Source organism: Globicephala melas, chromosome 11, assembly GCF_963455315.2.
Source record: "Globicephala melas chromosome 11, mGloMel1.2, whole genome shotgun sequence".
Classification (NCBI taxonomy): Eukaryota; Metazoa; Chordata; class Mammalia; order Artiodactyla; family Delphinidae; genus Globicephala; species Globicephala melas.
In genome coordinates, this window is record NC_083324.2 from 48,263,373 (window position 1) to 48,278,425 (window position 15,053).

At 46.6% G+C, this 15,053-nt stretch overlaps 1 protein-coding gene across 2 annotated transcripts in view; it reads right to left on the reverse strand.

The window, feature by feature from the left end:
* ITGA9 (integrin subunit alpha 9) overlaps window positions 1–2,882 on the reverse strand; it is a 350,116-nt gene extending 347,234 nt beyond the window's left edge. Inside the window, exon 1 of one of the 2 annotated variants that reach the window (XM_060308137.2) lies at window positions 2,664–2,882. In XM_060308137.2, the coding sequence (XP_060164120.1) occupies window positions 2,664–2,848 (185 nt within the window). In that variant the 5' untranslated portion in view covers window positions 2,849–2,882. The remainder of the gene's footprint in view (window positions 1–2,663) is intronic. The other variant, XM_030830131.3, reaches the window with a different exon arrangement.
* Window positions 2,883–15,053: the final 12,171 nt, after the last annotated feature.

Here is a 15,053-nt window from a genome sequence, read left to right on the forward strand (position 1 = left end):
TTAAGGTAGAGACCTAGGGTAGACCCAGATTCCACAGGGCCTGAATCCTACAAATATAGGGCGACTACCTTTAAGAAAATTAATACAAAATTACAAATACAGAATTAGGCACAGGGCCTTGGTAGGGAGCGGCCTGTGCAAGTGAGAGGCCTTTGGTGGAAGTTTCATTAGCCTCATAGTAAGCCTAGCCTCTAAAGATATAGAGAAAAGAAAGAAGTTGAAAACAGGAGATTCTGAAAGTCTCTTGCTTCAAAGACCACTGGCATACCAAGACTGGGCAGCATAATCAGCAGAGAATAACCGTCAAGGTCTAAGACCAAGAATACTGGGGGGAAGGGAGAGGAGAGAGAAAAGAATAGGGAGGCAGACGCTAGGAAGAAATAACAAGAGGACAGAAGACAAGGAGATAAGCAAAAACTAAGACAGAGTTAAGGCAGTGGGGGGCAGGGAATAAGAAAAGTTGCTTTAAATAGATTGCAGTAGAGATTAGTTGGTACTTGAAAAACTATAGGGACAAGCGCTCCAATAAAAAGAGCAGCCCACTCAGTATCAGAAGCAAGAGAGAGCGATTTTGAGACCGGAAGCCTGGCTGTGGATGGACCCCTGAAATACTTGAAATATTGAAATATACTTGAAATATTCATACCACACAGCCTTTCCTCATCACCTTTTTAAAACAAAGCAGGCTGGACTCTTTTTCCAAGTCAGATCTGCTCTTGACTCCCCCCACTTCCGAAATGGGGCAGCTTTTACCCGTGGCCCAAAGAGCTCAGAGACCCATGAGGCTGCGGAGCTGCAGACCCCATGTGGTGCTCCAGCTCCCCTGCCTGCCCCTCCTCAGCAGCACCCTTCTATTTTTTTTTAATTAATTATTTTTTTTATTTTTATTTTTGGCTGCGTTGGGTCTTTCTCTGGTTGGGGATACTCTTCGCTGCAGTGTGCAGGCTTCTCATTGCAGTGGCTTCTCTTGTTGTGGAGCACGGACTCTAGGCGCACGGGCTTCAGTAGTTGTGGCACGTGGGCTCAGTAGTCGTGGCACGCAAGCTCTAGAGCGCAGGTTCAGTAGTTGTGGTGCACGGGCTTAGTTGCTCCACGGCATGTGGGATCTTCCCGGGCCGGGGCTCGAACCCGTGTCCCCTGCATTGGCAGGCGGATTCTTAACCACTGCACCACCAGGGAAGCCCCAGCCCTTCTATCTTTAACAGCCCTCCCAACATGCTTTGTGCCATGGTCACACGGTTTGGGAGCCCGGGCTAGGATCCTGGGATGTGTTCTCCAATTGCTCCTGCCCAGGCTACCTTCTCTACCAAAGTCCACAGTGGACGCTGAGTACAGAGGACACAGAAAAGGTGTCAGCCTGCTTTGCTTTAAAAGGGGGATTTGGCAAGTGCAAGAAAAGACAGCTGGTCTTAAACTCAGCAACTGGGGTAAATGGTAGGGAGAGAGATAGGGAACTGGACAGGAGCTACACAAAAACCTTAAAAACTTGTTTTCTTGGAGGCAGCTCTCCTAAACAGCATGATTGTTAAAGGGCTGGCTGGTCACGGAGTCCCCACTTTTCCAGGAACGCCAGAGGACTCGAATCTACAAACCCTCCCTTTTCTATCAGCCTCTGTCAAGTTCCGAGCAGAACTGCATGCTGAGCGCACACACAAGGCTGACCTCGCCCTCCCAGCCTGCAGCCCCCAAGGATGTCCACACTGGTGACCACACAATAAAACCAGCCCCAGACCAGCTGTCATCTGGGGCCCCACTGGGGAACTACCCACACCCTAACTCTTTGAGGAGGGGTTGACCCCTCCTGTGGCTGTTTCATTCCCTCTTGTCCATAGGAAAGGGCCAAGGGGAGACCAACCTCCCCTGGTGCTTCTCCCCTGGGGTTGAGCACTCCGTGCCCCTTCACAGGTGGTGCCTTATGGGGAGAGCTCCCACCTCTTGGGACTCTTAAGGGGACATTCAGGGGGCAACTGGACTCCTTGACCTCTACCGGTCTCCAGGGTAGCTGCCCCAGAAATCACCCACCGGTCCCACCGGACTTGTCACTGGGGTCCAGGACCATCCCCCTTCCCTGCCTCCGGACCCTCTCGGCTCGCTTCCGCAGAGGGCCTGGTGAGCGAGAAGGGGGACCACACAGTCGGCATCCCCGCCCCCCGAACCCACGCACACCCAGCACACTCCCCTCGCATCTCGGGGTTACTCTGCTTCCTGCGCAGAGCCGGCGGGAGAGGCTTAAAGCCGGGGCGAGGCGGGTGGGGTGTCACCAAGAGTTCCCCGAACTGAGGAGTCTGTCTCCGCAGCCCGGGGCCTTCGGGATTCTGGCCGGGCTGCCTGGGGCCCACGGGGGCAGAAGAACCAAGTTACTTTGCGACCTAGAGAGTTAAGCCGAGTCTGGCTGGGAGGCCGAGCGACGGGCAACCCCGGCGGGGAGGCGCCCGGCCCCCTCCGACTCGGGCGCCCACCGGGCAGTACGCTGGACCGGGAACCGGCGTCCTTCCTCCTCCCCGCCTTTCCTCGGCGGCCGAGCTACGCACAACCGAGACATTTAAATCGCCCCCTCGGGACGGCGGCGTGGAGAGGCCGGAAAGGCGGCGGCAGCGACGGCCTGGCGGCTACAGCGGGACGAGCCGGGCCGGGGTCAGGGTCCGGGCCGGGAGGGCACTCACCAGCGCGTGTTGTCGTGGAAGTGCTCCAGCACCGCGTAGCCGAAAAAGGACCCGGCGGGACCCTGGAAGCGCACGGGGCGCTGCGGGTCCAGATTGTAGGCGCCCGCGGGGCTCCCCGCGGCCACCAGTGCCAGGAGCAGCGCGCGGAGCCCCCCGGCGCCCCTCCGCGCCGCCGGGCCGCCCATTACCAGCCGGCCGCCGCCCTCCCCTGTGCCCCGAGAGCAGGGCGCCGAACGTGCCGGCGGCGGGGCTGCTGGGTCCGCCAACGGCCGGGAGGTTCCTGGGGCCGGAGTTCTGCGCTCGGACGCGGGCGCGACGCGGTGCCGGGCCGGGGGCGGTGCGCCGAGCTGCCGCCGCAGGCGAGTACAGGGGCGGCCAGGAGCTGGCGGCGTCCTCCGTCTGGCCGAGAAGTGTGCGCGCTCGGAACAAGCGGGTCCCCGGCCGGTCGGCACTGGACTGCAGAGAGGCGCGCCCGCGGGGTGGGCGGCCTGGGCGGCAGGCGGCGGGACGGCGCAGCAGCGCCCTCTGCGGGCCACGAGTCCCCCTCCGCCTCCCGCGGCCGCGGAGGAGTCTGGAGACCTGCCCAGGCGCCCCACGTCCCCTTCCAGATAGCGCCCTGGGCGCTCGGTCCCTAGGCGACCCTAATTCTCCCCGCGGCTGTGCGCTCTATTGTACTCGGTCTTTATTTGCGTCTCTGGTTCCCTCTCAGCCTTACACTCACACCAAGAACCAAAGGAAGCCGGGTGAAGTTTATCTACTCTAGCCCTGCCCATCTGCTGCCCCTTCACCCAACTGTGAGATAACCTGTAGCAGGCAAGCCCTCCATAAACGCCGGCCGTTGTAAATAACAAGGATAGCCACGAGGGAGCAAGCAGAGGACCCCTCCACATGATACTCACCAGGCCTCCTAACCACTTATCCCTAAGTGTGGTCTCCGCACCGGCAGCATCAGCATCACCTGAGAACTTATTGACTACAATAGAATGCCAATAGAAAGGCCAATCAGCAGATCCCACTCCAGACCTGCTGATTCAGAACCTTGGGTTGGGGTCCAGCCTTGTGTGCATGTGTGTGTGTTTAACTGGATAAAATACACATAACATACAATTCACCATCTTAACCATCTTAAAGTGTACAGTTTGGTGGCATTAAGTACATTCACATTATTGTGCAGCCACCACTAGCCACCTCTAGAACTTTAATCTTGCAGAACTGTAACTCTATATCCATTAAACAGTAACTCCTCTTTTCTCCCCTCCCTCTAGCCCTTGGCAACCATTCTGTCTGTGAATTTCGCTACTCTAAGTACCCCACATGAGTGGAATCATACAGTATTTGTCTTTTCATGTTTGACAATCCACTTAGCATAATGTCCTCAAAGTCCATTCATGTTGTACCACGCATCAGAATTTCTTTCCTTTTTAAAGACTGTACTTACACACCACATTTTCTTTATCTGTCGATCCTTTGAAAGACACTTGGTTTGTTTCCACTTTTTGGCTATTGTGAATAATACTGCTATTAACATAGGTATACAGTTATCTGTTCGAGACAAGTGCCTTCCATTCTTTAGGGTATATGCCGAGAAGTGGAATTGCTGGATCACATAGTAATTCTATGTTTAATATTTTGAGGAACTGCCACACTTTTCCAGAGTGACTGTGCTGCATTTTACCTCCCCACAAACAGTGCACAGAGTTTCAATTTCTCTGCATTCTCACAACACTTGTTATTTTCTGGGGGGTTTTTTTTTGGGGGGGGCGGGAATTGGCTTTTAGGTAGCAAGTAAAAAAAGCAATAAAATTAAATTGGGAAAAGTTGGTTTTAGCCGAATTTCACCAAGCTTGGTTCTCCATCTGAGCTACCAGCCTCACTAGTGGCGCCCCTTGGCCACCCAGTCACCTAAGAGAGAGCTCAGCACAAACTGTCACACCTATTTCTCTCCCACACCCAATCCAACCAGTCTGTTTATTCCACCTCCTCAAGCTTTCAAATCCACCAACTCATTCTCATCTACTGGGTTCAGTTCAAGCCCTTGTCTTTCCTTGACCACACTATCAGAATCATTACCTTTTTAATGTCTGTAGAATCTGTAGTGATGTCAGGTTTTTCATGCCTGTTATTTGTAATTTGTATTTTTGGTCTTTATTTCTTGATCTGTCTTTGTAGGAGCTATTAATTTTCTTAATTATTTCAAAGAACCCACTTTTAACTTTGGTGGTTTTCTTTCTATAATGCATTTACTTTTTAATTTTAAATTTTTATTTGATTTCTGTTTTTAATTATCTTTCCTTCTACTTTCTCTGGATTTAATTTGCAATACTCTTCTCTAGCTCCTTGAGATAGTTGCTTAGATTTTTAGCCTTACTATTTTTCTAATTCTTTTCTATTATATACATTTTATATAGTATATAATATATATTATATAAAATATATACTATATATAATACATGTGTATACACATACACTAAATTTCCCTGTAAGCACTGTTTGAGCTGCATCCTACGAGGTCTAATATGCTCAAAATATGATGATCTGTTACATCTATATGTATACATGCTCATAAAAAGAGGTCTGAGTGGGGAGGGGGGAGAGATAATAGAGGGGTGGAAGAATGGGAGATACAAACTATTAGGTGTAAGATATGCTCAAGGATGTATTGTACAATACGGGGAATGTAGCCAATATTTTGTAATAACTAAATGGAGTGTAACCTTTAAAATGATATTAATTTTTAAATTTTTTTAAAAATAAAAAAGAATGGAAATAATACAGAGGAAATTGGTGAAATAGGAAATGAATAAGCAATAAATAAAATTAATAACCCCCCCAGAAAAAGAGGTCTGTATGTTTACCTGAAATGTTATATGTTCATATATATATACACATATATATATATAACTGGTTATATATATGTTATATGTCATTTATATATATTAGATATATGTTTTATATATATATATAATATATATTTATATATAACCTGTAATGGTTATAGCTCAGATTGTGGGCTGTTCTTGCTGATTTATGGATCATCTATCCATCTACCTACTTCCTTATCATCTATCTTTCCTTTTGTACTGCTTAAATGGTCTACAGAGAGCCAGCAGTGGATGTAAAAGATGCTCCACCCATAAAGCCAAAGCATTCATCAAAGTGAAAGCCTGTCAGAACAGCCTGGCCTCTGTCGAGGGGCTGACACCTGCTTGCACTCCCAGTAGAGGTTAAGAAGGACAGCAGCCAACCTGTGGAAGAAAAGTATCCTCATGGTATTGTCAAAGGAGGGGGAGAAATAAAAGGACCAAGATCATTCACACACCAGATAATCATTCTCTAAATAACTGATACTTAGCTTAATGCATTTCTTGATGTTAATTCTTTAAAAGTTCTCCGACTTTATTTTTCGTATAAGACAAGCTACACTTCCACATGGTTTTGAAATCCAGGAAGTTCATGGGAAGGGCAAATACTATCACCAAACCTTCAACTATAATAGCAGGCAAAGATTTAAGCAAATACTTTCCCACTGAAGTATTTCATATGCCAAAAGTCTCACTGTTATTACTGGGTGCAATATTTCCAACCTGCTTCCATGCTCAAAAAAAAATGTTTTTTCCAGAGATCCAAATTTAGTGAAACTGCTTTAAGTAACAACCAACAATGTTAGCATAGACAATGCCAAGGTTTTATTTTTTTATTTATTTTATTTATTTTTGGCTGCTTTGGGTCTTCGTTGCTGCGCGCAGGCTTTTTCTAGTTGCCGCGAGCAGGGGCTACTCTTCGTTGCGGTGCACGGGCTTCTCACTGTGGTGGCTTCTCTTGTTGCAGAGCATGGGCTCTAGGCGTGTGGGCTTCAGTAGTTGTAGCACGCAGGCTCAGTAGGTGTGGCTCGCAGGCTCTACAGCGCAGGCTCAGTAGGTGTGGCGCACAGACTTAGTTGCTCCACGGCATGTGGGATCTTCCCGGACCAGGGATCGAACCCATGTCCCCTGCATTGGCAGGTGGATTCTTAACTACTGCACCACCAGGGATGTCCCGATAATGTCAAGTTTTGAAAACATGTCTCATGTCAATTTAAACTAGCATATGCCACTTTACAAAATGTAAAACTTTTCAAATGATGATATTTCTAGGAGGCAGTTCAGGGTGATGAGTCAGGGGCTCTGGTGCTCATAATCCCAGTGTGGTGGGTTGTCAGGTATATAACCTGCTGGGGCCACCATAACAAAATCCCACAGACTGGGTGGCTTAAACAACAGAAATTTACTTCCTCACAGTTGTGAAAGTTGAAAGTCCAAGATCAAGGTGCCACCAGGGTCAGTGACTGGTGAGAACTCTTCCCTTGGGTTGCAGACGGCCAACCTCTTGCTATGTGTCACACGACCTCTTCTTTGGGCAAACACATGGAGAGAGAGGCAGCTCTCTGGCGTCTCTTCTCATAAAGGCACTAATCCTGTTGGGATGGGGCTTCACTCTTATGACCTAATTTAACTTCAATTACTTCCTTACTCCATACACAGCCACGCTGGGGGTTAGGACTTCAACGCATGAATTTTGGGAGGACACACACGTTCAGCCATAACATCATGTATGTCACCTTGAGAAGTTCCTTAACCTCTCCAAGCCTCAGTTTCCCTATTTGTAAAGAGAGGATCACAGAGGGTTGCTGTGGGGGATTCAGCGAAATATGCCTCCTAAAGCACACAGTACAGTATTTGGCACATGGGAAGCCAGTGACAAGCGTTAGCGATTTAATCATTATTATTATGCAATTTCTTTTACTCTTAGAAGTAGCTATTTGCATTTGGATTAAAAGAGAAAAATTCAAAGCACTGTCCTTAAAGTAGCTTCCTTGTTAAGTGAGCCATTTTAGAGCCTTTTTTGGCTTAAAAGTTCAAGACCTCACATCCCCACGTGCTTCAGGTACAGCTTGTGGAAGGCTAAGACGTAACTCACAGTGGTGCAGCCACGACCTCATCCTCACGCAAGCGGCCCACACCAGCTGGGCTTCCTTCTCTACAATGACTGTAGCAAATTGTCAAATCTGCCTCTCACCAGTTTCCCAGATGTGGGCCATTGGTGAAGACTCCAGAAATGTCCTCCTTGGAGATTTCCCGCAGCTGCTACCCACTGTTCACAGGGTTTAAGTGCACTGTGTACAGTGCCTGTATACGTGCAGCTAAAAGATACCCTTCCTCGGTGCTCCTAAAGCACTCTTTGCCAGCCATCTCCCCCCATTTCAACCCCTTTCATAATGTTATTAACTGGTCTGTCATCTGCTTCCCTCACTAGACTGCTCTCCAGAAGGGCTTCACTGTTACAGCTCAAGCACTGAGCAGCCTGCTAAGGAACTGGGGCTTGGCGGGGCAATTCTTCAGTTCTGTTTCATGTGGCATCACCTGAGGGTCTCAGTGGTACTTACCTGGCGGCTGGGCTTGTCTACAGGATCCAAGATGGCTTGATTCACACGTCTGGTGCTTTGGTGGGAATGACTGAAAGTCTGGGCTCAGCTGGGACTGTCAACAGTAGCACAGACACGTGGCCCTTCCAGCATGGAGAGAAATGGGCAGGTTTTCATTTCTAACAATGGTCATGCGTTCCCCTCAGATGGTGGGCCCTGGTAAACTTTCCCCAATGTACAAACATCAAAGTTGCAAATGAAGGGACTTCCCTGGTGGTCCAGTGGTTAAGACTCCGCTATTCCACTGCACGGGGCGGGGGCTCAATCCCTGGTCAGGGAACTAAGATCTCGCGTGCCACGTGGGGAGGCCAAAAGAAAAAAGTTGCAAACCAAATTGTCATGGCAACATTTAGCATATGTGGTCTGCACTGGTGGCCTTTCAAATACTGAGATTCTTCTACAGATGCAAATACTGCCCACAGGTTCCATTCAGGTTGGACAATGAAGCATCAGTTACAGCCTCTCCTCCCATCACAAGTCTCTAGAAATGAGACAAATGTGGTTTTTTTGTTTGTTTTTTTTTCGGTACGCGGGCCTCTCGCTGTTGTGGCCTCTCCCGTTGTGGAGCACAGGCTCCGGACGCGCAGGCTCAGCGGCCATGGCTCATGGGCCCAGCTGCTTCACGGCATATAGGATCTTCCCGGACCGGGGCATGAACTCGCGTCCCCTGCATCAGCAGGCGGACTCTCAACCACTGCGCCACCAGGGAAGCCCTAGAAATGAGACAAATGTGTTTTTGATCCATAATAATGTTAGAAAATTGGAAGGGGTTTCCTTTTAGATAAGAAGTATTTAAAATCCCTGAAATACGGAAGGCAGTCTAATCAGATTTTGAAAGGAATTCTATACTTAGGTACACATGGGAGAGGACTCTTGCATAGAAGTAGATAGAAGTTGGGCGGTGATTCCAACGATGCTCAAAGCCTGAAGGTATGTATGGGAGAGAAGGAAAAGAGCAGCTTGGAGCCCCTGACGGGGCACGAGCTGGGGCACCTGAGTAGGAGCTGTCAGGTCCATGCCTTGTCCTCATTGCCCCTGGGACTAGGCAGCAGCAGTAAAGGTGCCCGCTTCCATGCAGGACCATGGAGTATGAGTCTTTAGACAGTGTCCCAGGGGGCTGACTGCACCAGGGAGGAGTGAGGAGTTCCTGCCCCCAAGAAAGCGCCCTCTGGTGGTGCTGTGTTGCCTCTCATTCCTCATCCTCGAAGTGGGCACAACAGGCAAAGACCAGCCAACAGGGGTCCTCAAATACATGACCCCTCAGCTAAGCATCACCAAGCAGCTGTGCAAGAAAGATGTCACCCTCTTACCAAGTGTTACAATTACACCGAGAAAACAAAGCTCATAGACTGAACTGAACTGAATAACTGCTATTCTCAGGGAGATGTAAGATTACCATGTTGCAAACATGATGAATGATTTTAAGTATCTGATCATTGAAAAAAATTCAACATATAGGCTGAACAGGTTGCCAAAGAGCAAATTTGTGAGTTGTAATATCAAGCCAAGAATTCTTCCAGAAGGTACCTAAGGTTTTAAAAATATGAAGTAGAAGAAATGTGGACTATAAAGTGGACTTCAACAGATATAAACAATAAGGTCCTACTGTATAGCACAGGGCACTATATTCAATATCCTGTGATAACCCATAAAGGAAAAGAATATGAAAAAGGATGTATATACATATGTATAACTGAATCACCTTGCTGTACAGCAGAAATTAACACAACATTGTAAATCAACTATACTTCAATAAATTTTAAAATAAATAAATTGGACTTCACCAGAGTTTAAAAAAAAAAAACAAAACACTTCTGTTCTTCAAAAGACATTGGCAAGAGAATGAAAATACAACCCCAGACCTGAAGAAAAATCTTTGTAAAACATATATCTATTAAAAGACTTGCATCCAATAAGTATAAAGAACTCTCAAATCTCAGTAAGAAACAACTCTATTAAAATATGCAAATCATTTGAACAAACACTTAACTAAAGAAGATATATAGATGTAAACAAGCACAGAAAAACATACTCGATATTATTAGTCATTAGGGAAATGCAAATTAAAACCATAAGAAAATCTGATATCACTACATACCTATTAGGATTGTAAACATTTAAAAGACTGACCACACCAAGTGCTGATGAGGAGGAACGAGAACTACCATACACTGCTGGTAAAATGGTGCAACCACTTTGAAAGACAGTTTAACAGTTTCTTTAAAAGTTAAACATATACCTACCATATGATCTAGCCCTTCCACTCTTAGGTATTTATCCAAGAAAGCTTACGTCATATAAAGATTTGAACACGAATGTTCATAGCAACTTTATTTGTAATAGCTCAAAACTGGAAACAACCTCCATGTCCATCTATAGATGAGTAGATAAATTGTGGCAGATTCATAAATGGAACACCACTTAGTCCTATAAAGGAACAAACATGTAATAACATGAGTGAATCTCAAAAAATTATGCCAAGTGACAGAAGACAGGCAAAGACTACATCTGGTATGATTCAATTTATATAAAACTCTAGAAAGTACAACTAATCCACAGTGACAGAAAGGAGATCAGCGATTGTCTGGGATCAACGGTGGGAGGGAGAAGAGGGAGGAATTACAAAGGGGCACGAGGAAACTACTGGAAGTAATGGAGATGTTCACTATCTTGATTGTGGTGAGGGTTTCATGCAGATAGACACGGGTCAAAACTTATTGAGTTGTATGATTTAAACACGTATAGCTTATTGCAGATCAATTATACCTTAATAAGGCTTTTACTATGTAGATATACACCCACACACATACACACACAGAGTTTCTCAAATTTGTGTGACCACGACCCCTTTTCCCTGCTCTCTTGTTACCCAGTTTGCAGAACCACAGCGTATGCAATGAGACAGACCTAGGACTGATCCTGGCTCTCATACTGGCTATGGGCCCTTCAGCAAGTGATTTGTGCTTTTAAAACCTCAGTTTTCTCATCAGTAAAATGGAGCTGTGGTCAGGATTCAAGTAGTGAATGTCAAATGCCCACCACATAGTACAGTCTTGAAAAACTTTAATCCACTAATCACTCCAGAAATCAAACCAGCCATACTGATGGTTTCCCCAATTGCATTAACTTTATTTGGAGCTAGCGAAACCAGCACTCAGTCATCTGGAGTCCAAAGGTCCAAGAGGAAAGACATTGAAATGCTTAGCACTGCCCTGCAGGCCCATCTGCTCTGCATTAGCTGGTTTTCCTCGGTTTATTATTCCTGGTGTTAAATCTCCTCCAATTCTTGTGTGAAAAGTTCGGACGCACAATAACCTCTTTATCACATTTTCAAAATCTGGGCCTGTTCTGGAAAGTTTACACCTTTTTCTTGTTGCCATTGTTTTCATGTGGATTCAGATTTCTGAAAAAAGGCACTTGGAACATTTTACTGGAAACATTTATGTGTAAGCTGGATGCAGATAAATATCATTGAAGAATGAAAATGAGATGTCAGAGGAATTAGAACCACACCACGTGGTCTCTGTGTTGTTCCCCAGCTGTGGTTTTGCAAGGAGGACCCGAGGCTGAAGCTGGTGGTCAGAAGCCCAGGGCTGATCAGTCCCCTCCCTCAGCCTCTCTCCTTTGGGGGTAAAAACTAAATAATACCAAAAAGAGAAACAGAAACATGCCAATGTTAGGATATGGAATAAAAAGCACACATAACTGTAAAAATAAATATATCATAATAACAATATTGGTAACCATTCACTGAGTATTACTTGTGTGCCATGCTTCGTTTGCTAAGTGCAATTTTATTTAAACCTCACAATAAGCCTATGAGGTATAGAGTCAGTGAGGACTCTCTGAGGCACCAAGTGACAGAAAATTCACTTCAAGCTGACTCATAATATAAAAGAATTTTTTACTGGGTATGTCCATTAAAAATCCAGATTTAGTTCTGGCTTCATGTGAGACTTGATCCAGCAACTGTAAAAGATATCCCCAATGACTCAGACTTTCTCCTTCTCCTCCCTGCTTTTTTATTGGCTTTCTCTTTGGGATTCATGCAGTCAACCTAGAAGTTCCAGGATTTCCCATGATGGCAAAATGAGAGATCAAAAATACAGTAACAGAAATGAAGAATCCCTCTGATGGGATCATTTAGTAGACTGGACATGACTGAGGAAAGACTCTTTGAGCTGGAGGATATGTCAACAGAAACTTCTAAAACTGAAAATTAGAGAGAAAAAAGACCAGGGAAAAAAAAGGAACAGAATAACCAGAACTGTGGGACAACTACAAAATGTGCAGTATACATATAATGGAAGCACCAAAAGAAGGAAAGACAGAGAGAAAGGAACAGAAGAAAAATTTAAAGCAATAATGACTGAGAAATTGCCCCAAGTTAATGTCAGACACTCAACCACAGATCCAGGAAGCTCAGAGAACACCAAGAAGGAAAAATGCCAAAAGAAAGAAAGAGAGGAAGGAAGCAAGGGAGGGAGGGAGGGAGGGAGGGAGGGAGGGAGGCAGGGAGGAAGGGAGGGAGGGAGGAAGGGAGGAAGGGAGGAAGGGAGGAAGGAAGGAAGGAAGGAAGGAAGGAAGGAAGTGAAAGAGAGAATGAGTCCCCAGGGAGCAGGCTAAGGTGTGGAGACATCCAGGGCTTACCTGTACACTGACTTGATCAGTTCAATAAAGTGTACACCTTAAGGAAAAGAAAAAAAGATAAAAGAAACCATACATCTAGGCATATTGTATTCAAACTGCAGAAAATCAAAGATAAAGAAGTAGATGAATCCACTATCAGAGTTGGAGACTTCAACACTCCTACATTAGAAATGGACGGGTCCAGCAGGCTACATCCAGCAGGATGTAGCTGAACTCCACAGCACCAAGAAGCCATTTCCAAAAGCTAACAATAGGAGACACAGACAATAGCAGGCAGAATGTTCCATGAGTGGGCCCCAGGTCTGCCCCCTGAAAGGGGCTCCCCAAACATTGTTTTTTGGGATCTTGGCCCCATGCTCTGGGGGATGCTTCCTTCCCCGTTGTCCTCCTTGGCCATATCTAGGTTGGCCATTGCTGGCTCTGCCTTCCCTGGGGCTGCACTAGGACACAAACCCTGTGCCACCTCCCAGATTCTCTTGATGGTGTCCTTCCCCCATGGTTCCAGGAATCCACCCTGAAAACATCCTTCCAAAGCACAAAACAACATATACACAAGGCCATTCATTGCAGCCCTATTTGTAATAGCAACTCAACTGGAAACAACTCAAATGTTTGTCAGTAGGGGTCTGGTTGAATAAATTACATCCATGCAATGAAATTCTGATGCAGCTGTAAAAAGAATGAGGAAGTTCTCTGTGCAATGGAGTGATCTCTACAATATATTGTTAAGTGAAAAAAGCAAGAGGTGGAACAATGCATATAGTATGCCAATTTTGGTGTAAGAAAAAGGGGAAAATAAATACATGTGCTTATTTTTGCCAGAAGGAACACTGAAAAACGGGGTAAAGACTGTCGGGAGGGAAATGAGATTTCTCTAAGGATACCTTTTAATACTGTTTTGACTTGGAACTGCACAAATGTTTAACATATTCAAAAATAGTTACATCAGAAAGGAAAAAATGCAAACCCCCAAACTGAAGGCAGAGCTCTGAGGATTCAGTGATCATTAGGAGTTGGTGAGCAAGGGAAAAAGGAAAGCCTTCAACTGATAGGGGGTGACGTGGCAGGAGCAGATCTAGGGGGATCAAGATTCAGTCTGGGACACGCTAAAGTCGAGGTGCAATTAGACATCTAAATGGAAATGTTGAATGGGCAGTTCGGTGAGTCTGGGGACCAGAAAGGAGATATAAAATGAGCATCGTTGGCACGTAGTGGGCGTTTAAAGCCATGAGACAGTGTGAGATCGCCGAGGGGATGCAGATAAGAGAGAGGAAAGTCCTGGAGCCTGAATCCCAGGGCCCTAGGTTGTCAGCAGTCAGGGAAGCAAGGATGCCCCAGCCAGCGAGGCAGAAGTGGATTCCAAGTGAGGGGAGGGGGTTCCTGAAAGACAAAGGGGCCACATGTGCGAATCAGGTGAGACCCAGCGAGACCACCTGCCTTAGCAATGGACCTGGCCAAGAGCAGTTTCCAAGGAGGGGTTTAAGGGGAATGGAAGCAAACATGTCAGGGACAGTGAGTATACTTAGCTTTTTTTTTTTTTTTTTTTTTTTTTGGCTGCATTGGGTCTTCGTTGCTGCCCAAGGACTTTCTCTAGTTGTGGCAAGCGGGGGCTACTCTTCATTGCAGTGTGCGTGCTTCTCATTGCGGTGGCTTCTCTTGTTGCAGAGCACGGGCTCTAGGCGTGTGGGCTTCAGCAGTTGTGGCGCACAGGCTTAGCTGCTCTGCGGCATGTGGGATCTTCCCGGACCAGGGATCAAACCCGTGTCCCCTGCATTGGCAGGCGGATTCTTAACCGCTGTGCCACCAGGGAAGTCCCAGTTATCTCTTTTTTAAAGTTATCTCTTTTTTAAAGTGTTCTCTAAAGAGGAATAGAGAAACGGGGCAATAGGTGGGGGAAGATGCGGAATCCGAGAGCTTTATGTTTTGACGCAGGAGCAGTATCAGCACCCAGATGGTGATGGTCCAGCAGTGAGGGGAAAACAAGATTGCCAGAGAGAAGGTGTAATTATATAACCTCTACGAGGAGGGAAATGACGCTTCGGGAGGCACTCAGCAAGGGCTGGAATGGTGACTTGCCAAGGTCGCTGGGCAGAACGTGACCCCCACCACGAACTCCGTCGTGTTACGCAGTGAGGACCAGCCTCTGCTCTGCCCATAAATGGCCACAGACCTGGAGCAGCTCTTGCCTCCCAGGGACAATCAAAGCAAAACCACCTCCAACAATCAGCACCCAGATTAGATATGAACGGCTGAGGCCTTGCCAACCAGCTCCAGGTCTG